This window comes from Colias croceus, chromosome 2, assembly GCF_905220415.1.
Source record: "Colias croceus chromosome 2, ilColCroc2.1".
NCBI lineage: Eukaryota > Metazoa > Arthropoda > Insecta > Lepidoptera > Pieridae > Colias > Colias croceus.
The window spans coordinates 9,440,140-9,464,711 of record NC_059538.1 but is presented as its reverse complement, the minus strand read 5'-3'; the positions used below and the strand labels follow the sequence as shown (position 1 = coordinate 9,464,711).

The following is a 24,572-nucleotide window of genomic DNA, read 5'->3' as shown; positions in this document are numbered from 1 at the left end:
AAAAAAGTACGAAATTAATGATACTATTTTTGTATGTCCGTACTCTTTATTTACCTCCTTTAAAATCAGATATACTGTATTTCTTCTCAAAAAGTTGGCAACCCTAGGTATAACCGTTTAACCTACATTTCTATAAGATAGACATTAAAATGCTGAAAAGAAAAATTATTTTTTTGTATATCTAACAAATCAACTAACTTTAACAACTTATTCTATTATATCGTATTATTACTAATAGTATAAAACAAAGTCACTTTTTCTGTCTTTCTGTGTATGCTTAAATCTATAAAACTATGAAATTGATTTTGATGTGAAGTTTTTTTTTTATAGATAGAGTGATTAGTGAAGTAATTTAATTTAATTTATGAGATTTAATTGAGGCAAATATTTAATGGAGAAACAACATCATGGAATTGTTTACTGAGAGTAATTTCTATAATTTCACACATCTTATGATTCAACTAGTTAATTTCTCTATCTGTCCTGTCAATGGTTTTTTGGTTATTATTTTATTTATGTTCAATTGATTCATGAGCTGATTAATAAATATCACTTACATTTTCATCAGTATATTTTGTATTTACACATAATAAATATAATTTTAAATACTTAATTAAGTATCAGTGTGTCTTTGTAGCACAAAGCCTTTCTACAAGTTTATCCACTCCATTGTAGCCAGTTCCATTTGGTGTCAGTGGCTCTTCTATTTTTGTTATTTTGTCCAACCATCATTGTAATCAGTCTTCTTTTCCTTTTTGTTGACTATTTATAGGTCTACCAGAATCTGATGGCATATTTATATTTAAGAAATAAAAGATTTTCATGTGGCAACTTATTTGACAACTATCAAATTGGTTGTCAAATTATTTGTCTTTTTTGCAGTTGATAAATAATTTTTAGGATTTTGTCTAAAAAATCTTCGAAAATGTCGAAAAAGCCGCTGTGATCACAAGCAAGAGGTGTTGTTTATAATGTGTATAGAAAAATATTTGATGAAGAAGGGTCAAACACATCACAATTTTCAATTTAGAAGATTTTATTGGTAAATTGGACTTACCCGCTTTGATACTTTTAATTAAAAAATATTATATGTAGGTAACTATAATATTGTTTGTTGATTGGAATATAATTTTATGAAAACTTATTACAGGAGTTTCCAATACGGCTATTCGTCAAGTCCAAGCTGTCCAAGTCAATTTTATAATGTGTGTATCTGTTAATACTTACGAAAATAAACATAGTTTTATTTTACTTTTATTTTATTTTATAAAAAATTATAAGCAGTCTAGTTTTCTATCGATATAACATCGATATTTTCACATGGCATAATTATAATGAACATACAAATATAGGTATGTGTAAATAATAATATGTATATTACCTGTGTAAAAGTGATATGTATATTATACATGTAAGTATGTACCTACATAATATTAAGTGGATATCTCATTATTAAGTACAGTATTGTCCATTTATGTAATGTGACTAATGATATAGAGAACAAACTAAAAAATAAGCAGTATCAAGATCGTTCAGTCCATTTTCCCTAGGGTTGCACACTCAAAATTTTGATTTCCCTAATTGCCATCAGATTCTGGTTTACCTATACTTATTTAGACTTCTTTTCTTTGTTTATTTGTGCTACCCACCACTACAGACTACTTAATGGGTTTTTGTTTTTCTGTACCTCATCATATTAATTAGTGTTTTTATATCTATATGGGCAATTCAATTCAACAAACTTCTTTACATAGCCTTCGTGGACTATTCCAAAGCATTCGACAGCATAATAAACCCCTACATCTGGACAGCCTTACAAAACAACAATGTTAACAAAGCATATATAAATATCATAAAAAACATTTATGCTAAAAGTGTAAGCAGAGTAAAACTGGAAAGACAAGGGGAAGAATTCACAATTGGAAGAGGAGTACGCCAGGGTGACCCATTGTCTCCAAAGCTATTCATAGCCGTACTGGAGGACATTTTTAAAAACATTAAGTGGGAAAATAATGGCATATGGATACGAAATAAAAAACTTACACACCTAAGGTTAGCTGATGACATTGTTCTTTTCAGTGAGTCTGCGACAGGGCTAGAATCAATGCTACAAAAATTAAATTCTGAAAGCATAACAATCGGCCTACATATGAATGCATCTAAAACTAAAATGATGTCAAATAGTCAAAAGAAATCAATTAAAATAGAGGAAAACTCAATAGACTACGTAAATGAATATGTGTACCTTGGAAAGTTGGTATCTTTTGATGCAAAAAGCAACGAAAATGAAGTAGACAGAAGAATAAGTACAGCCTGGAAAAAATACTGGGCCCAAAAAGAAATTCTAAAAGGCAATTACAGCCTTACTTACGCAAGCCAGACATGGGTCTTTAAAGAACAAGTCAAGAACAAAATTTTATCATGCCAACATGCTATGGAACGGAGTATACTGAAACTAAGAAGATTAGATAAACAAAGGGAACGTGGACATTCGCAAGAAAACCAAACTAACAGACGCACTTAAATTTAGTTTAAAACAAAAGTGGAAATGGGCAGGACACCTGTCTAGATATAAAGATGACAGGTGGACATACCATACCACTAAATGGCAGGGCCCAATCGGCAAAATGAAAGTGGGTAGACAGAAGAAGAGGTGGGTGGACGACATAGAGAACATAGCAGGCAAAAACTGGATGCGCATGGCGTATGTTATAGGGAAGTTTGGTACAAGATGGAGGAGGCTTTTACCCATAAGGGTCCACCTAACAACAATTAAAAAGAACTTTATGTATAACTAAAATAGCATTAGTATATATTAATTGTATGATGGAAATAAATAAAGCTTATTATTATTATCTTTAAGGGCCGATTTTTAAATCCCGAGATAAACGATCTTATAACTACCGAGAAATAGACGTCACTATGACTCAGGAGTGCATTTTTAGGTAATGTCTTTTATTGCTCTTGTGTTCTTTGATTGTTGATTGTTGTTTTGATTTGAGTGAAAAGTTTTGGTTAAATTTGTGTTCCAATTTATTTTTTATTGACGATGGAAATGAGAAAAAGGGATTCGGCAAATAATTTAGTCTTTTCTTCCTGTTGGATTTATATATATTCGTATAATATGGTTTAAATATAGATAGGTGTTTGTAAACAGAATCATATTTTCTACCTTTCTTTATAAGAATTGGCAAACAAGCTTATGGATCACCTGATGGGAAGCAATCCGCTGTAAAGGGAAAATAATAGACCAATATGAGATATTCCTATCTATACTAACATGTTTATATTTTTTATGATTATTATTATAGACAATCTTCTTATCGTTCATCTTGTTTTAATGTCATGAATGTTTTCATTAGTTTGGATTTAGTTTGAATTAAGGCTTCATAGAACCTGGCTAATATTATCTAGGTTTACGAAGCTTGTAAATGTGTCCACCAGGAGGTTATTTTGTGTTCAGTTTGCATTTTGAACTTCGATTTTAAGGTCTACATATTACATGTTGCTTGAGTATTATTTAACTTCTGATAAATTTGTTATTTTAAAAACATTACCGTTATCATGATCATACACTATACTGCAAAAGATGTAAAGTGTAAAAAAAAATAGTCTAATTCCTACCTACACATTAAATGTTTGCTTCAACACCCACAACTATATAAATATGATGGTGATAGATTATGGATCGATCCGAAGAAAACAATATCAGAAAAAAATATCTAGATTCTAGTCCAATATTATGGGTGTTGCTATTGACGTATTAAAAGGATAAACAGTTTTTAGACCAACAAAGTCGTATTTTTAAACGAAAACCTTGCTCTTTTATTCTTACGCATAAAACAATTTATATCTTGCTCGCTGACTTTCTACTACTCTCTTTCTTCTACTACTTGATCGCATTTTCTTTTTAGTTTAAGATGATAATCCATTCACTTTTATAATGATGAACTGATGTTAGGTACCAGCAATATTGCAGATACAGATTCTGTGACATGACAGTCTTATTATTTAACTAGCTGCTCCGCGCGGTTTCACCCCCGTGGCTCCCCTCCTTTTGCCCGTAACGTGATGAAATATAGCCTATAACCTTCCTCGATAAATGGGCCATCTAACACCGAAAGAATTTTTCAAATCGGACCAGTAGTTCCCGAGATTAGTGCGTTCAAACAAACAAACAAACACTTCAGTTTTATAATATTAGTATAGATAATAACTTCAAAAGGATACAGAAAACAGTTAGATAATCCGTACTATTATAAATTTTTAAAGAATAGAAAAAATCCGATCGTGTGGCGAGATTCGAACCCGCGTCTTTCGCCGTACGGGAACGACCCCTGACCTGTCGGCCACCGCCCACCCTACCCGTGATCCCGCCAGAGCAATCGAATTTATTCTATTCTTTCGGTTTGGGACAAGGAGAGGAGGAAGAAAGGGACACCCCACGCCATCTATTAAGATGATTAAACAATCATCTAAACCAATATGAATCATTATTTTACAATAAACGACGCGAGCTTTTTTAACCGACTTCAAAAAAAAAGGAGGAGGTTATCAATTCAGCCGGTATATTATTATTTTTTTTATGTATGTATACCGATTACTCCGAGGTTTCTGAACCGATTTACGTGATTCTTTTTTGTTCGATGCGGGATGGTGTCGAATTGGTCCCATAAAAATTTTTTTCGGATAGGCCCAGTAGTTTTTATTTTATGAGCATTTTTGTCTGTACTCGATGACTAAATGGAAATGTAGCAAGTAACTTTGATTCACTTCCCGGTAACCGATTGAGCTGAAATTTCGTATACGTATGTAAATTGGATAGCTATGAAACATTATCATGACATAGAGCTGATTTGATGATGGAATCGTAAGGTGGCCATAGGAACTCAGCAATATATATTGACTCAACTTTATCGAGTTTGGGCTCGTTTGATTCGTGTTGAAAAATACACTAACAAGTTTTAAATAAAAACTGCGTTAAAAACAGCCGACTTAAAAAAACGCAAAATTAAAAAATAAAATAGATTTGATATTATTAATTTCTACATATTATTTAGATGTGCTATTTACTAAAAAGGTTTGAAGTAGGTGCCAAACACTAAGCACTCAGTATTAAGCCTTAATTTAATTAATAATATCAAATCTATTTTATTTTTTAATTTTGCGTTTTTGAAGTCGATTGTTTTTAACGCAGTTTTTATTGAATTTGAAATTTAGTTTTCTTTAGTTTTCAAATGCTTCATAAATAAATATATATTTTTAAAGGATTCAATTCATTTCTGACCTCTCGGCCTGCCAGAGAGATCTTTTCATTTCACATGAAACATTAACAATAAAAATTAAAAAAGTAAAACCCAACTACGACAAAAAACGGCGCTGAAAAAGTATAAAACAAGATTTTCAGTATACTGAACTGAAGATGAAGATGCCTTCGTTGTAAATTAATACAATATTATTCTCAATATTACACTATGTAGAGATAAATTTTCATGTTTGGAAAGGCATAGTCACACGTAGTTACATATACCTGTCTAGTATCTACTATCTACCGTAGCATTTTGACAACGTGTGACTGCTATTTGTACTATTTTGGTGTTAATGTGTATTTGCGAAACACACTTTGTAACAATTTCTCATAGTTTGGACGTCTTGCGCGCGCGAATTGTGCATTACACGCGCATGCTACGAGCATTACAAGCCGCGCGCGGAGCGATCCGTGATTTGTCGGTTTTTCGACGAACACAAAGGGGCAAGGAACACGACTACGGGAGGTTCGTAGTGAATGCGCGTTAAGAGCGCGCTATGCGCCCACGCTTGCAGTGAACATGCAATGAAAGGCAGAATGTTACATTTCACCAGTCTGGACCAGAGGCGGCTCGTGACAAAATTTTATGGGTGTTCACTTGAAATAAAACACTGAAAATACATGATGTAAAGCAGTACAATTTAGAAATTAAAGACCAGGTCTCCCCGTGACCACGCTCGCTGTAAAGTGTTCGAAACGTCGGGAAAATAATAGAATGAATAAATCGCGTTTAAAATCCGTTAAAAAGTCTTTAATTTCTAAATGTATAATACTCGCGTAAAATCAAACCCTAGAAAGTACAATTTAATTAAAAAATTACTTATAAAGGAAATGCATACGTCTTTCTTTTTGGTGTGCAAAAATATCTATAACTTGACACAATCTATTAACCTTCGTAAAATATGTCTGTTTTCATCGACACGGTCATTGAACTCGCGTATTGACTTTCGGTACGCGGAATCTAATGCTTTACGAATGTCTTGTCGTTCGATAGACGCCAATTGCAGTTCATTCAACAAATGGTACCTACAGAGATTGTGAATGTTTTTTCATCTTGATTGAAAGATGAGCTAAGTCGTCAACGCCCGTTTCAGTCCAAGCACTCTCACCTCCGTCGGCCGCGCCCGCTTCAAATAAAAGACACGGAAAACAAAATATTTTGTTGCTTTCATGTTCATCACAACCACACAACCACGGTGTTTTCACATACCTATTGTTCGGATTTAAACACACGCGTATATGTTTTCGTTTTTGTCGTACATTTTTGCGTAAGGTCAAGTTCAGGCCGTGGCGGTCCCTTAGCTTTCAATTCAAGCCGAATTTGTAACGTTTTAACACACTTTTTAATGAACATCATCATTATCATCAGCCCATATACGTTCCCACTGCTGGGACACGGGCCTCCTATGAGGGTACAGGCCATAATCCACCGCGCTGGCCAAGTGCGTGTTGGCGGATGACACATGTCGTCGAACTTTTTAATTCTTCGACATGTCGGTTTCCTCACGATGTTTTCCTTCACCGTTCGAGCAGTGGTGATGTTACAACATGCGCAGATAAATTGAAAAATCAATTTAATTCCTGCGCGCTCGCCTGGTCTCGAACCCCGGACTTATCGATTCGAAGTCCGAGGTCTCACCACTGAGCCACCACTGCTCTAATTTTTAATGAACGCCACATTATAATTATCCATTTTAACACTCACAAGTAATACTGATAACTACAGGCTATTTCAACAGTCAACACGTATCTTATGATTTTAATTCGAAAATTCCCGATTATAGGTACATTCGCGTGCGTGCAAGTTGACTAGTGTTTGTTTATATTTGAGTGGCAACGTCGCGCAATTGCTGTCTTGTGTACGGGCGCGCGGTAAAAACGAACCGGCAACGTTTGCGGGAGCGGCGCCCCGAATTTTGCTATTTTTTCATAGAAAATCTTCTGTTTCACGCGCAGGACTCTGACAAAACTATCTCTTTCACTCCTATTGGATTTCGTATTAGAAAATGTACTGAATATTTTTTCATTGGAGCGCAATCGTGAGCGCTCCGCTACGCGCGTTTTATAATAAAGTATTATACCTACAGGTGTATGGAATGATGGAATGATGGATATATTCATTGGTATTGCCAGTAGTTTTTTTACGATTACGATTGATTTTAAATAGTAATAATTAATATTAATAATGAAATTAAGGAGTATGATTTTATTATAATTATTTATGGGAGTTCACTGCACCAGCGCTCCTTAGGGCGAGCCGCCTCTGGTCTGGACCTGGCATAATATTAACAAAATTGATGAATTAATAAAACAATTCACAGTTCTCGTGACCCGCGGTTTACTCTTATCGCTCATATTTCACATCATTAAAGCATTCTTGTAATTATGTACAAGCATAAAATACTCGTGAAGCTCTTTTAAGTGATACCAAACACGGTATATTTATATTAATTTTAAAGCTATTGCATAGCTTCTATCGCGGGCCTTGAGCGCGGGGACCGAATCGAGAAATTCCGTAACGAAAAAACCTCACGCTCCTCACTCCGACGGGCTCGGAGGTGTGGCTTGAAGGCATGCTATGCAAGCTTTACCGCGGCAGTCCCCGAGTGCCACACGTCTTTTATATTAACATAGAACTTTTTGTCCGCTAGAGGGCGCAATACTAAATTTGGTGACAAGCTTTATAGCTCATCTACACTAATATTATAATTAATAAATATATATGTGTTGCTTTATATAATTTATAAAGAGGAAAACTTTGTTTGTTTGATTGTAATGAATAGCTCATAAACTACTGGACCGATTTTAAAAATTCTTTCACCATTCCAAAGCTACATTATCCACGAGTAATATAGGCTATATTATATTATCACGATAAAACCAACAAGGAGCGGAGCCACGCGGGTGAAACCGCGCGGCACAGCCAGTAAGACATATTCTGAGTAAAGAAGCTATGAACGAAAAGCTGTGAATTATATGCAATCAGCCTATGAATACAGGTAAAGTCACAAACAAATGCTAGCAATCTATATTATATATTTTCAAAATGTACAAGTAAAGCGCTTTCAAATAGTGTCCGACCGAAAGTTCGATTTCGGTTTCGGTTTCGGCTGAGTTTCGGCCAAAAATCAAGTTTCGACCGCAGTTTCGGTTTCGGCCAGAATCGACCGAAACTTTTGCCGAAACCGAAACTTATTTCGCAAGTTCAGTGAACTTAGTTCACACACGTTCACGCTCGCCTAACTTCGTTTTCCTCGGCAACGCTTTGACGGACGCTGTCAGCCCTGTTCGAGAATTGTCGTTGTAAACAACTTGTATTTAAATAAATGATTACAACAAATTTAACTGTGTTTTCATTTCATGCCCAAAATAATAGGTAAAATGCACCAAAGTTCAGTATTTTTAGAAATATCATACTTGACCACGTGAGTTTCGGTTTCGGTTTTGGTTTCGGCCGAAACTGAAGCCACGGCCGAACATTCGGTTTCGGTTTCGGTTTCGGCCTGGAAACCAGTTTCGGTCGGACACTACTTTCAAATGATACCAAACACGGCACATTTATCTTAACTTTATGGAAGTGAAACTTCTTTATCTGATTTGGAAGAAAAGGAGAATGCCCATGAAAGTATGGACCACAGTATAGTGTTGCGTCAATGCCAGAGTGGTTTTGGAGGGTTCTTCGATATTCAAAAGATTTTTACCAATTGATTTTTTATGATAAAAACAGGGGTTTTCAAGATATTGAGAAAATGTGAATTAACCTCAAAACTTAAATAAACCCGATTTAGTTAGGTTTATGCGTGATTTAGGTAGTATTTTATCGTCTGAAGGTTATTTTTCGTTTAACATATTTAATCTATGCGTAGAGCTTATGCTTTCAGACAAAGTCTATCTATTCATCGGCTAGTGTAGGTAGGCACCAGAAATCTTCCGGGACGGATTTCAAGAAATCCTAAATATATATTTAAAAAATTCCAATAGAGTTTTTATTCGGTTTACATATTGTTGTTGTTGTTTGAATCATTTTTTCACTACATATTCGAAGAAAGAAACAAATAAGAAATAACTGGTTACCTACCAAGCTATGTCATAATAATATTTTTTTTTATAAATATTTATATTATTTTACTTCACTATCTATGTTAAAACAACCTACAGTGTATAAACAATACCTTACAGAGTGATTTTATGTTAATTGATTTTTTTGTAATTCAATGAAAACAATAATCGATATTAATACATTTAGCTATTTACCATAGTAAATGTCATAATAGTTACCGCTTGGTCACCGTGGTAACCGGTAATGGATAATAAATCCATGGTAACGGATCTAAACAATTACATGTCTTATTAGATTTTACAAAACATTCCCTGATCAAAATATATTTTCCGATGGTAAGAAGGCCTCTAAATTGCCGAGATTTTTTTTAAAAGTATTTTTATCTTTATGCATGAGAAAAACTTGTACCAAAAATGTAAACGGTAATGGACACTAAATCTATAATAACGGATCTAAACAATTACATGTCTTATTAGATTTTACAAAACATTCCCTGTTCAAATTATATTTTCCGATGGTAAGAAGGCCTCTAAATTGCCGAGATTTTTTTTAATAGTATTGTTGTCTTGATGCATGAGAAAAACCAGTACCGAAAATGGGCATTCTCCTTTAGTGTAACATTTTTTTCGTTACGCGTGATATTTTTCCGTTACGTGCCATCTTTTTCTTATCCCTAAAACGCGTGATTCGACGTATTTCTGTAAAGTTATATAATAAAGTAAATTTTTTTTTTGAAAAATAAGGTCATAAAGAAGTTTCACTTCTTACGTGTGTACTTCTTACACTAGTACACGCACACATTTTTATATTTTTTTACTCTGTTTGTTTTATCCACTGTGTTGGGGCGTGGAAGCAAAAATTCCGCATTCTCAATGAAACGATGCGAGGGTCTCTCCTCGTGATCATGACCACAAATATTTCTTTTGCAGTTCTGTACAATTTAACAATACTAATTAATGAGTCTATTTTGAATCAAGGTATTTATGCAAACTACATTCTTTTGTAAACAAATTAGTATATTTAATAATGCCAATACATAAATTCTATGTATATTATTTCTATAATTTTATTCCTTTCTAGTTCCTACAGGCATTGAAAATCAATCAACAAATCCAACTGTCCCTAATAATGTAGAAGATGAAGGCGAAAATCAAGGGAAATTATACAGGGTGTCCCACTATTGGTATACTAAGCGCGAAGGGTACACATAATTATGCGTATGCAAAACTACAAGTAGTTTTGCATACACTGATCACGTAAAAAATACTCAAAAAACAAAATTACCCCAAATATTTCCTTAAAATTCATGTTTTCTTCTCTAGCTTCGCGCTGCCGGCATATACCGCTTCTCTAATGAGAGCATTTTGTCATTTGAAAAAAAAATGCGTCTGTAATTTTATAAGTATTTTTTACGTACTCAGCGTATGCAAAACTATAACCTCCTTTGAGCTTAGTATACCAACAGTGGGACACCTGTCAGTATGCAGATATACACAGTCATAACTTCACTACATAGTATAAAACAAAGTCGCTTTCTCTGTCCCTATGTCCCTTTGTATGCTTAAATCTTTAAAAGGGATTAATAGCAGTATATAAATAGTATGACACAGATGCCGTACAAAAATGGTGGTCGCAAAGTCGGAATTTATTTTTATTTTTCGATAGTTGCCAGCGTAAATCGACCAAAAACAAAACCAATCAGAATTCTAATTTTGAAATTGTTTAGAATGCGCTCTGATTATGAAAAAGAATGCGCCGGCTTGTACACAATATGTTTGGTCATTTGATTTTACAACGCAACGCCGTACAAAAATCATGGAGACAAGGGGAGAAAATCTCTACCTGAACTTTCAAATTCTCATCTGCACTCAGGTGGACAGCTTACAAGCGACGTCATAGTGCTGAATCTTATTATTTTATGCTCTTATATCGTTCTAGATAGGTCACCTGGTGGGTCAAATGAACCATAATTTTTTCAACACGGGCCTGTAGTCTATACCTTATATTGCGAAATATGTACCACGGGCTAAGCCGGGGCGGTCTACTAGTAACAAATATATTAATTATAGCTGCTTTTTTTAATTGCTCTATTATTAGTATCTTATGAACTTAGCTTGAATTAATTTCATATTCTAGATAGAAAATAATTTTACTTCAAAATTATTTTTATATCATTAATTTATGCATGTGGTGTTTACATACCAAAAATTATACACTTATTATTAAGATATATTTTTGTCTACTTGTTCACTTGTTCATTCATACATAGAATGGCCATACTATATTATAGTAATTTAATTTGGAAACATTTTTTTAATTTATTAATTATCAAATTATGTAACCATTAAAATGGTTGTAATGATAAGTTGTAACACAGTATGGGGTGTAAAAATTATCAAACAATGGTCAAATTTTGTAACATGTTAAATAATACAAATATTACTGTTGTGGGGTACCATACATAATATTAGTTTAACTGCTATTAAAAATGTTAGGTGATTGTACATTTATAATTTTTATAAATGCAAAGTATACTTTTTAACTAAAATATACATAGTATGTGTGTGTATTCAACTAACAACAGGAAAATCAATGATCTTATTATTTTTTTGAAAATATTGTTTATGCAATTAAATCATAATATTATTTATTATTGCCTAACTATTACAATATATTTCAATAGCATCACTATTTCCTATTACAGATACATATATTATTCAGTAGCTGAATTCTTACCTATGAAAACACAAAATGACGCAGAATCCATCCTAATCTTAGGTGAATTACATAGTATGTATATTTCTAGCATTAATTTAATTTATCTTAAATTTTAATATAATGTATGAATGATATATGACTTACCTGATTTCTGATGGCAGGAATAGGTGCTAATCCTAATTGATTTTGTCCTTGTTGAAGAAATTGATTAGTTCCAGGTGCAAGCATTCCTGCCTGGCTTAAATACATCATATGTTCAGCACTCTTGCCAATACCATTCATGGCTTGCATTGGATTTCCATGATGTTGGTGCATATCATACAATCCTTGTTGTCCCAATTGAGGAGCATTTTGCATGCCTTGTAGAGCCGGCAGCATCATAGCACTATTCGGTATTGTTAGATTACTCCCCAATGCTTGATTTTGAAGTGGTGCCATTTGAGTATGAACCATATTTGTTGTCAAATGAGGATGACTTCCAATAACAGAAGGATTAATAGCCAAAGGTCCAACAGATGATGCAATGTTCTGGTTAATATATTGTTGTGGGGTGCCCTGCGAGTTCTTCATTGGCACCATCTGACCTTGTTGCATGTTATTCATTGCCATTGGGGCAGGGTGTTTCCACTTATCCTGATTCTGGAATATAAAAATTATAAATTAGTATAATAATGCTAAACACAATATCAATTTGTTTTGAATGCCATGATTTTATTATTACAGTATAATCATATTCTTACATTTATACCTTCTTAATTTTGCATGCATAATAATGGATATGGAAAGTATGAACATATTCATTTACTTTAATTTAATAAATTTACCTAATATAATAAAGTAAACCTTACATTTGCCAACAGGAAATTCATTATCAAAAAACAATGCATTTTGTTTTAATTCATTCATCATATTTGGTAGTGAATTTTTATTTATTTTAGAAAACTTAAATTGAAAAATCATTCTCATGTTATAAAGTTTTTAACGCTAAGATTATTTTACTAGATATTAGCTGAACTAAATTTATAAAGAAAGAATAGAATGTATGTTTTATATTTATATATTATAACCTAACTTACACAAATGTCAACACAAAATGTTTGAATTATTTAACAATAAAAACAAAAAGTAAATTGTATATATTGTATACACTTTCTGATTTCAAGTTAAAAATTGAAATAGGTACATACTTAAAACAGTAAACACTATTATATCACATCAGTGACAGTTGACAATGATTAAAATGTAATGTTATTCCAACCAAGTGGAAACACTTACCTCAGCAATATTATCATCACCAACAGCCCACCGCTGTTTGGACGCTAAAGACGACAATTCAGCTTCTTGGCTCTCACGCTGAAACACATAGTGCACACCAGCATCATCCTGAGCGCGGTTCTGGGACACTCGCGCTGTTTGCAATCCCCCTTCTCCAGCCTCTTCTTCACCGCCTGTGCCTGGCCACTTCATTGGGCTATCGTGAGGCTCAAGCATTCAGTTTCACAATGCTTCAATACCTCACAACCGTAAACAAATAATCACAATCTCTGTATTACACGACTGCGGTAAATATTAATCGATCTATGTTATTTTTTTATGATTTACATCATCAAACATACTACATGCGGCTAGCGTTATACTAAATTGAAGCCATTTAGAGACTACAATATTCTTTTTGTCTTTGTAATGACAGCTACTAGTTTTATCGAAGCACGATGACAGCCGCTAAAGAAAACCAAAATATTGCAAGAAACTGCAATGGCTTGTTTCGACGACTTAGAAACAAAGACAAATGACAAATACGCTTGTAAACAGCATAAAAGCGCTGTGATATCACTTATTTTTGTGTTTTATGCTATGAGCCAATGTATTAACACACTGACTAGGGATTTGTCGGCGTCGAGAACTGAATTCAATAAACACTCAAAATAATACACTATTCACACAATTTCTAAACAAAACGACCACAAATATAATTACTATATGTACACAGGACTATTTACAATGTACAATTTTTACAGAAAACCCGGTTTATGCCATTGGCTAAAGTCGATACTTTCCGATTTAAAAAGGACTTCTACCATACTTCACTGTCCGTCCGCCATAGTCGGGCAGATGCGATGCGCGCGCAACGCGCAAAGCTATACTATAAACATAAATAAATACAGCAACATACGTTTCTTTTCATGCATACCGAGAGCAACTGATAAGAAAAAATATATAAATAGGATAAATAGTCTAAATTTTTCTAAATTTATATACGAAATGTAGATGGGCGATGGTTAAATAATTTTTATACCTACTTGCATTCCTTTTCTAACTACAATATAAATAAATAATAAATATACATAATTAAAAAGGAAACTAAAAAAATATGCTTAAAAATTGTTGTAATGTATTCGGTCCTTGTTTGAATTAAGTTTATCCATATGAGTCAAAAGGACAGAGTCGTTAAACATGTCCTTAAAAAAAGCGTTACTATTTTTTGATATAGTTATTTATTATAGGCAGGCAACAAAACGTTTATGAAAATATGTATTTCGTATTTCCCTTCTTTATTTGTTCATGTTAAAGGTACAAGTCCGAGACGGGCCGCAGACCGCAAACTGCAAGCGACAGCACTTGTTTCTATGAACATCTATGAAATTGATTCCAAGCGCGGCGACACTGCTGCCTGCAGACGCAACGCGCAGCGATTCATAGATGTTCATAGAAACAAGTGGTGTCGCTTGCAGTTTGCTGTTGCAGTTTGCGGTCTGCGGCCCGTCTCGGACTTGTACCTTTATATTTGTTGATTCAGTTACCTTATAAACCCGTTTTTATGCAGTTCCTCTTTACCTTATATTTTACTAGGTTTCCGCCCGCGGCTTCGCCCGCGCAGTCAAAGAAAAACCCGCATTGTTCCCTTTCCCGTGGGATTTCCGGGATTGCGTCATTTTCCCGGGATAAAAAGTAGCCTATGTCCTTTCTCGGGTATCAAAATATCTCCATACCAAATTTCATGAAAATTGGTTCAGTAGTTTAGGCGTGGCGTGATTGAGTGACAGACAGACAGTTACTTTAGCATTTATAATATTAGTATGGATAGTATGGATGGTAAGGAACCCTTAATAACGCGAGTCCATGTACATTGACGTTTTTGAAATTCGCATTCGTGACTTATTACCCACTTTTTTTATCATGCAAAAATGTTTCATGTAGGCATTTTTTTTTACAATCATTTCAATATTAAATAACCAATAATAAATCTTAATATACAGGGTTACAGGAAAAGTCGATGTAGATCCGTTAAGGGCATGTAGTACACATCATTTCTGAATGATTTCACTATGTAACCTCCCATCCTAAACTTAACCGTTTTCGAGATATTCGAGTTTTAATTTTTTTTATGAAAATGCCCAATTTTCGGCTATTCAATTGAATATTTTGAATTTTTTTGACTCTTATGATTATTTTTTTGGTTTTTTACATGAAGAATGAGATGCTTAATTACCGCAATGACTAAAATTGCACGTAAGTTAACTAAATAGGTCATTGTAGACGATCGAAAATTAAGAAAATAAGTACAAATTATAAAAAAATATTTTTCTTTTCTGGATATCTCAAAAAATTATTATGGCACTTGCTCTGCAGATGTGCTTAAAAACATCTACATTTTATCAGCTATCCAACGAGGTATAACACTCTAGGGTTGTATTTAAAATCATAGAAAAAAACATAGTTGAAAAGGTTCAGATAGTAGGTCTAACGGGTCCCTCGGCTATTGTCCTTCAAGTTAATCTGGTGCGTGTGAGCTAGACAACTTACGATTTATGCAGATGAGAGTGAGAAAAATAATGTGCAAAAACAAATTTGGGGATACAACATGCCCATTGTTTTGTATTTGGTCGATTGTTTGCTTGCCATCCATTTTAGTCTGCTCAGGCGATTCGTCCATGGTAGATGCGAATTATTGTGCTTTCGGATTCCCACACGACTTATGTGTGTGACTTAGGTGACCTACTAATGATCTCCCATTACAATTACTGCGGGACATGTGGTTTCAACATGATGGCTGCCCTGCTCATTTCAGAAGAAGCGTTAGGGAATGGTTGGACACTAACTATCCTAACAAATGGATTGGACGAGGTGGGCCTTTACCCTGGCCACCCAGGTATCCCGACCTGACCCCCATTGATTTTTATGTATGGGGGCACATAAAGAGCCTCGTTTACAGTGAGCCCAACCCCATATCGTTAGTGGAAGTTCTCAAAGAAAGGATGCTGCTTGTGTGCTGTTGAAATGCTGCTAACGACATAAGAAGAACATTAACCACATGGTGTAGTGAAAAGTGGACTACGTGAAAGAATGAGAAAATGTGTGCGAAAGATGTGGACACGTAGAACATGAACTATAAAATTTTATTCAAAATCATTAGGTGAATAAATGTTATTTTACTAACTAACTGATTTATTGTTTCATTTAGCTTACTACAATCACCGACGATCTGTCCGCCAACTATGAGTTGAGCGTGAGTGACTTTGTATGCCAACTAACGTTAACAACGCACCGATTACGTTATTTTCCAAACAATAGCCAGTAACTAGTCACTTACGCTCAAGTAATAGTTGGCGTACGGTCATTATTTGTACGATCGACGATGTGAACAAAAAAAATGATCTCCTAGGTCAGGATAGCGGGATATCGATGGATGCATGAAGGTTGTACCTAGCCGAGGGAGGCCTATGTTCAATAGTGGAAGCCAGTATGCTGAAATGATGATGCTGAACTTAAGTCAAATTAATTAGATTAAATAAGGGCTATTTATTCTGACTGCCATGTAGCCTTAGAAACTAAGTTTCACCTTTGAGGTTAATAAATACCCTAGAGTGTTATACCTCGTTGGATAGCTGATAAAATGTAGATGTTTTTAAGCACATCTGCAGAGCAAGTGCCATAATAATTTTTTGAGATATCCAGAAAAGAAAAATATTTTTTTATAATTTGTACTTATTTTCTTAAGTTTCGATCGTCTACAATGACCTATTTAGTTAACTTACGTGCAATTTTAGTCATTGAGGTAATTAAGCATCTCATTCTTCATGTAAAAAACCAAAAAAATAATCATAAGAGTCAAAAAAATTCAAAATATTCAATTGAATAGCCGAAAAATTGGGCATTTTCATAAAAAAAATTAAAACTCGAATATCTCGAAAACGGTTAAGTTTAGGATGGGAGGTTACATAGTGAAATCATTCAGAAATGATGTGTACTACATGCCCTTAACGGATCTACATCGACTTTTCCTGTAACCCTGTATATAAATCTCGTGTCACAATGTTTGTCCTCAATGGACTCCTAAACCACTTAACCGATTATAATAAAATTCGCACACAATGTGCAGTTCGATCCAACTTAAGAGATAGGATAGTTTAAACATGTAAGTACCACGGGCGAAGCCGGGGCGAACCACTAGTATTATATAGGTTACCAATTTCTGAGTGATGTGTATATTTATATTACTACACAACATCAACAGCTAATTAATAATTTCACAACTTGTTGAATTGGCAGTAAAATTTAGCAAAAAATTTTATTCACTCTGAATTATCAGGAAATAAGAACAAACTAGGTAAATGCTTATTCTAATAATTTTTAAATAAAAAAGCAAATGAGTACAAATATTATTTAATTCAACTTAATACAAAAATACATCTCTATATGGGTTTGATCTTGAAGTGCAGACCAATTAAAGAAAATACAAGACACTTTAGATCCTGGACCAAATAATAGAAGCATCTGAGACCTTCGGGGTCTCGAGATTGATTTACATCCACTAAGGATCCTGTTTTTGATGTTGTGAATGAAATGTGTTCTTCTCCAATCACTATCTCTAGTTCCTGAAAAGATAATTTAAACATATTATTTATACTAACTGCTTTATGACATATGTAGCCATAACAATAAATTGAATTGACTGCTATAGTACGCCAGATTGCCTGGCAAAGATGTTATATATTATCACCCTTACAAGACAGTGTGGCTAACACACAATATTTTAGTGTATGTATTTTATTATACGTATTTATTACACACAACAAGTATTTAAATATTTTATTTCATATTTATATTCGTATTTAAGTATAACACAAACATTCATTACACAAAAACACAAGAAATACAGACATACATTACACTTATACAAAATAATTATAATATTTATTATTTCATGACATAGTCGCGGTATTTGCGTAGTATGCGTGCCGCGACTAAATTATCACGGATCCAGCGGGTAGATCGTAATACTTTGCATTCAAGTTTCTTAACAATTTAAAACTAACAGTTCCATCTTAGCTATTGAATACGCTCATTGTCAGTTTCTTTTTGTTCTTGTATTTTCATGTCCAAAGTGTTGCTTGTATATGATAATTGTCCCTCTCCTTCTATGTGGAGTAATAAACGTTAAAACTGTGAGTGTGTGGTTATTTGTGCATCACAAAAGGTACTGTACCTAGTGTAATTAATACCTATCCATTATCACGCACCCCACAAACTGGTGACCCCGATGAACACTATAATTATATACCTATATAAACTATGTCTAGTGCAAGCGATTCCGACGACGCTGATCGAGTAAATACTCAAGCGCGAAGGTGCGTCAAAATGGCGGAACGACCGTCGCACGTGTCGCCCGCCCAGCAACCATCCGTTAATTTAAGGATCCCACCTTTCTGGCCTGAAAAACCTGCAATATGGTTTGCACAAGTTGAAGGACAATTCGCTATAATGAACATAACTGACAACACTACAAAATTTTATCACATATCGGCCACATTGGACCGGCAGTATGCGGCCGAGGTCGGAGACATCCTTACCGGCCCCGCTGATTATAATAAATTAAAATCAGAATTAATTAAAAGATTGTCCGTATCCAGAAAAAATAAAGTGAAACAGCTGTTGATGCACGAGCAGCTGGGACTACGCAAGCCGTCCCAATTTCTACGGCATTTGCAGCACCTGGCTGGTCCCGAAATCCCAGAAGATTTTTTGAAAACGATCTGGACCAGCCGACTTCCTGCTGGGTTGCAGCCGATCGTTGCGTCACAACCCACGCTGTCCCTGGACGCCCTGGCTGAGCTGGCTGACCGCGTGTATGAAATCGCGGCTCCCACTACTCATGATGCGGCGACTTCTTCATCATCTTCAGCAATAGACGACTTGGCACGCCAAGTGGTGGAGCTGACGCGCCAGGCGAGCGCGCTATCCACCCAAGTAAGCAGTTCCCGACCCGGCCCCCGTGTGCGCAGAGACCCCTCTCCCCATCGTCGTCAACAGTCTTCTTCTCGACGGTCCCACTCTAATTACCGGCGTTATCCTATCTGCTGGTATCATAACAAACATGGCACAAAGGCTAACAGATGCATTAAGCCATGCGACTTCAAGGCATCGCACGACACGAAACGCGTACGACAGTCAGTGATGGCGACTAACGCCTGTCCCATTTCCCCTGGTCGTCTTTTCATAACAGACCCCACTCTAAATATTGAATATTTAATAGATACCGGTAGTGATATTTGTGTTTTCCCTATAACTGCTGTGTCTGAAAAAAGATGTAAAACTAATTACCAACTGTGTGCTGCCAATGGTTCCGTCATCGATACTTACGGTTACATTCAGTTAAATCTCAACTTAGGCCTACGTCGCGTATTTCCATGGCGTTTTGTTGTAGCTGACGTCACTAAAGCAATTATTGGTGTAGATTTTCTCTCACACTACCGAATTATTGTTGACGTAAGTAAGAAACAATTGATCGATGGCTTAACCAATGTCAGCAGCTCAGCAATAAATTGTAATATGATTAATTGTAATATTTCTAGTGTTAAGGTTGTAACTGGTGGTGATACTAACTATCATAAAATTTTAGCACAATACCCAGAACTAACACGCCCCGCTGGTACTCCAGGTATTGTCAAACACAACACTACACACCACATTCGCACAACCCCTGGCCCTCCTGTTTCCTGTTCCCCTAGGCGTTTGGCTCCTGATAAACTGAAAATAGCAAAGCAGGAATTCGAGGCTATGATAGCTAACGGAACAGCCCGTCCATCTGACAGCCCGTGGTCGTCTCCGCTTCACCTCGCATCGAAGAAGGACAATGGATGGCGTCCATGCGGTGACTACAGACTTCTCAATGCAAGAACGATACCAGATAAGTATCCAATCAGGCACATACAGGACTTTTCACACTGTCTGTCTGGTTGTACTATATTTTCTGTCATCGATTTAGTTAAGGCGTACAATCAGATTCCTGTTTCTGAAAGCGATATCCCGAAAACAGCGATCACCACACCCTTCGGTTTGTACGAATTTCCTTTTATGACCTTCGGACTTCGCAACGCAGGTCAAACTTTTCAGAGATTTGTCGATGAATTGACGCGAGGCCTAGATTTCTGTTATCCGTATCTCGACGACTTCCTGATATTCAGCAGATCAGCACAAGAGCACGAAGACCACCTGCGCCAACTCTTTACCCGTATGAGAGATTATGGTGTTCTTATAAACACAGCCAAGTGTGTCTTTGGCGCTCCTAAGGTAACATTTCTAGGCTACGAAATCTCTGAAAAGGGAACCAAACCTTTGGACAGCAAGGTGCAAGCCATCGCCGATTTTCCTGTCCCAAGAACTGTTCGAGAGCTTCGAAGATTCTTGGGCATGGTCAATTTTTATCGACGTTTCTTGCCTAATGCTGCCCAAATACAAGCACCTTTAAACGCTTTGCTTGTAGGTTCCGTCAAAGGTTCTCATCCCGTGGTCATAGAAGGAAATTCGCTGCAGTCATTCCAAGACTGCAAGAAAAGCCTCTGCGAAGCTGCACTCCTTGCTCATCCTGCCAGTGAAGCTAAATTAGGACTCGTCACTGACGCTTCTGATACAGCGATAGGTGGAGTCCTACAACAGCTTAAGGATGATGATTGGCAGCCGCTCGCATTCTTCTCGCGCAAGCTGAGCCCGTCACAGGTAAAATACTCACCATACGATCGAGAGCTCCTTGCCATCTACGAGAGTATACGGTACTTCCGACACATGCTGGAGGCTAATCACTTCACGATCTATACTGACCACAAGCCGTTATGTTACGCTTTCCACGAGAGGAAAAGTAACTGCACGCCGCGTCAGTATAGACACCTCGACTACATCTCGCAGTTCACAACCGACATACAGCACATATCAGGTGCAAATAATGTCGTCGCTGATACTTTATCGCGCGTATGTGAACTGCAGAGGCCGGTCGATCTAGAAGAGATGGCAAGGTTGCAAGCTTCAGATCCTGAGCTCACTGCGCATCTCACAGGTGAATCATCTCTTCGCCTTAAAAAGATGAACTTACCTGGAAGTCGTACTCCACTGTACTGCGACGTCAGTACACCGACTCCCAGACCTTTCGTCCCTACACAACTGCGTCAGCAGGTTTTCAATTGTCTGCACTCATTAAGCCACCCAGGCGCAAATTCTTCAGCCAAGCTTGTTGCACAGAGGTTTGTCTGGCCTTTAATGCGGAAGGACTGCCGCGAATGGTCTAAGGCATGTTTGACCTGTCAGCGCTCGAAGGTAAACAGGCATGTCGCGTCACCTATTGGTACGCTCGCTTTACCTTCAGCGCGATTCAAACATGTCCATATAGACCTAATCGGACCTTTACCACCTTGCGGTGATTATCGGTATTGCCTTACAGCCGTCGATCGCTTCACGCGATGGCCGGAAGCTGTACCACTTACCGACATCACCGCAGAAACTGTCGCAAAAGCTTTTGTGTCCTGCTGGGTAGCCCGCTATGGTTGTCCAACCGTCGTCGTTACTGACCGCGGTGCACAATTTCAATCGGCCCTATTCCAGCAGCTCGCTAAGTCTATCGGCTTCGATCACCGTAAGACAACGGCATATCACCCGCAGTGCAACGGCTTAGTGGAGCGCTTCCACAGACAATTGAAAGCTGCAATTACCTGTCACGCTGACGCAAACTGGGTAGAAACACTACCTCTCGTGCTTCTCGGCATAAGAAGTGCTGTGAAAGAGGATCTGCACTCTTCCTCAGCTGAGCTGGTTTTCGGTGAACCACTTCGCCTACCAGGTGAATTTTTTGGTCACGACACTTCGTCTTACACTACCGATATCACCGACTTATCAGCTCGGTTGACGAATTTCGCCAGGAATATTCGTCCTGTACCAACTCAGCATCATGGCAAGAAAAAAATATTTATCTACAAAGATTTAGTCACATGTAGTCACGTATTCCTTAGGGAAGACGCACTGCGTGGCTCCTTACAACCCGCATATACAGGACCACATGAGGTCATTTCAAGAGATCAAAAATTTTTCAAAATTAAATTAAAAGGAAAGTCAACGACGGTAAGCATAGACCGCCTGAAGCCAGCCTATTTACTGTCGTCTTCTCCTGAAAACCTTCCTTCTCCCGCTCTTCCACCTCCCAGTCCTCCCCTACCTCTTCCCAGTGCTCCTGTGGCATATACCACTCGCTCTGGGAGGAGAGTTCACTTCCCAGATTTTTATCGCCCTTAACCCGGTCTCTGGAGGGGAGTGATGTGGCTAACACACAATATTTTAGTGTATGTATTTTATTATACGTATTTATTACACACAACAAGTATTTAAATATTTTATTTCATATTTATATTCGTATTTAAGTATAACACAAACATTCATTACACAAAAACACAAGAAATACAGACATACATTACACTTATACAAAATAATTATAATATTTATTATTTCATGACATAGTCGCGGTATTTGCGTAGTATGCGTGCCGCGACTAAATTATCACGGATCCAGCGGGTAGATCGTAATACTTTGCATTCAAGTTTCTTAACAATTTAAAACTAACAGTTCGATCTTAGCTATTGAATACGCTCATTGTCAGTTTCTTTTTGTTCTTGTATTTTCATGTCCAAAGTGTTGCTTGTATATGATAATTGTCCCTCTCCTTCTATGTGGAGTAATAAACGTTAAAACTGTGAGTGTGTGGTTATTTGTGCATCACAAAAGGTACTGTACCTAGTGTAATTAATACCTATCCATTATCACGCACCCCACAACAGTATTGAGAACTTTTTCATTGGTATCTTATACAATTTCAGTAGTCATCTATTATACTATACATTAAAAAAATTAGTCGAAGGAGTATAATTAGATAGTGTGATTTGATAATAAGTTATATCAATGAAAGTTTTTCACTGTAGAATGAATAATATCTCTCATCATCAACACAGCATTTGAATTTAAACTTTGTTACATATTCCAATTACAACATAGGTACTAAAACATTATAGAAGAACTTATGTCCTTCCTTAACTAATTATTATTAAGTTCAGTAACTTTTCATTTATTCTTAATGTAATTTTTAGATAATGTACACCGTCCATATAAGAAAGGTAATAGGAAAAAAATAAATTGTAAGATAAGTCTTCCAGAACAAGTTTTATAATGCTGAAAGGTTTAATTACCTGTCTGCCGACACGGTCTGGTTGTGGCCATAGTCGATCATCTTCATGCATTATTTCGGAATCCACTATTATACGTTTCAATTCCTCCATGACACAAGGATGTACGTACGCTTCTTTCCGAATCATGGTATCATTCTTATAATTAGAATTATTTGCATATCTGAGTTTACCATCAGGTCTGAATTCAAACTCCAAAAACTCATGACCAAACTTGCCTTTGTGGCCCACGTAATAACGTATGTAAAAATCAGTAGACATTCTCAATAACCTATGCACAAGAGGTTTCCTTCACTCTCTTCTTTGTCTAGTTCCTAAAGTATATTAATTTGATAATCTAGAAGAAGCTTTACAATAATATTCTTATTTATTTAAAATACCATTAATTCAATTACAATAATATTATACTTGGCGGTAACCAATAAACTGCACAAATTATGGAAAGCGAAGCGAAAAACCATAGATAAAAGTCGAGACTCGGGTAAACATTAAACAACGAAAACCCTGTCAGTATGACATTATTTTTTTTTCTTCATATAAAGAAGGCAAAGGTACAGAGTCATACAGTGTTTTTTGGGCAAACATAATTAAAAAAAAAAAAAAATAACACAGGTAGTTATTTTTCACAGAACAGTAAGAACATTTATTTTTGTTTCAAGTTCAGAATCCCTACTTCGCTACTATATAATATTATAAATGCGAAAGTAACTCTGTCTGTCTGTCTGTTACGCTTTCCCGCATAAACCTCTCAATCGATTTTGATGAAATTTGGTACAGACAATCTTAAGACCCTGAGAAAGAACATATTGCGAAATATATACCACGAACAAAGCCGGGGCGAACTGCTAGTAATACATATTGTTAAATTGACCTCTCGCCTCTGGGAGTGCTTGAGTGCTCCATAGTTGTCGCCATAAAGCTAGTAAGAAAAAATGTTTGTTTACAATTTTTTTGGTGAATAATTACGGTATAAAAAATACTAATTTCT

At 36.0% G+C, this 24,572-nt stretch overlaps 2 protein-coding genes across 4 annotated transcripts in view; both read right to left on the bottom strand.

Annotated features, from left to right (window-relative positions):
• Positions 1 to 14,210, bottom strand: part of LOC123698483 (maternal protein pumilio) — a 90,992-nt gene extending 76,782 nt beyond the window's left edge. For all 3 annotated transcript variants that reach the window (XM_045645130.1, XM_045645145.1, XM_045645138.1), the window contains exons 1-2: positions 13,362 to 14,210; positions 12,231 to 12,725 (exon numbers count right to left, since the gene is read on the bottom strand). In XM_045645130.1, coding sequence (XP_045501086.1) covers positions 12,231 to 12,725; positions 13,362 to 13,577 — 711 coding nt within the window. In that variant the 5' untranslated portion in view covers positions 13,578 to 14,210. The remainder of the gene's footprint in view (positions 1 to 12,230; positions 12,726 to 13,361) is intronic.
• A 3,524-nt stretch (positions 14,211 to 17,734) lies between these two features.
• Positions 17,735 to 24,077, bottom strand: LOC123704457 (protein mago nashi). Its single transcript, XM_045652850.1, has 2 exons — positions 23,588 to 24,077; positions 17,735 to 17,962 (listed from the first exon to the last, which is right to left on the bottom strand). The coding sequence occupies exons 1-2, from the start codon at positions 23,843 to 23,845 to the stop codon at positions 17,780 to 17,782; spliced, it is 441 nt and encodes a 146-aa protein (XP_045508806.1). The 5' UTR covers positions 23,846 to 24,077; the 3' UTR covers positions 17,735 to 17,779.
• Between the last annotated feature and the right edge of the window lie 495 nt (positions 24,078 to 24,572).

What these genes read in the sequence shown, in the direction of transcription:
- LOC123704457 (XM_045652850.1), bottom strand. Translation starts at nt 23,845, where the DNA reads ATGTCTACTGATTTTTACATACGTTATTACGTGGGCCACAAAGGCAAG. An exon ending in CAGACCGTGTCGGCAGACAG is followed by an intron (nt 17,963 to 23,587) that starts GTAATTAAACCT and finishes TTATCTTTTCAG; the next exon opens with GAACTAGAGATAGTGATTGG.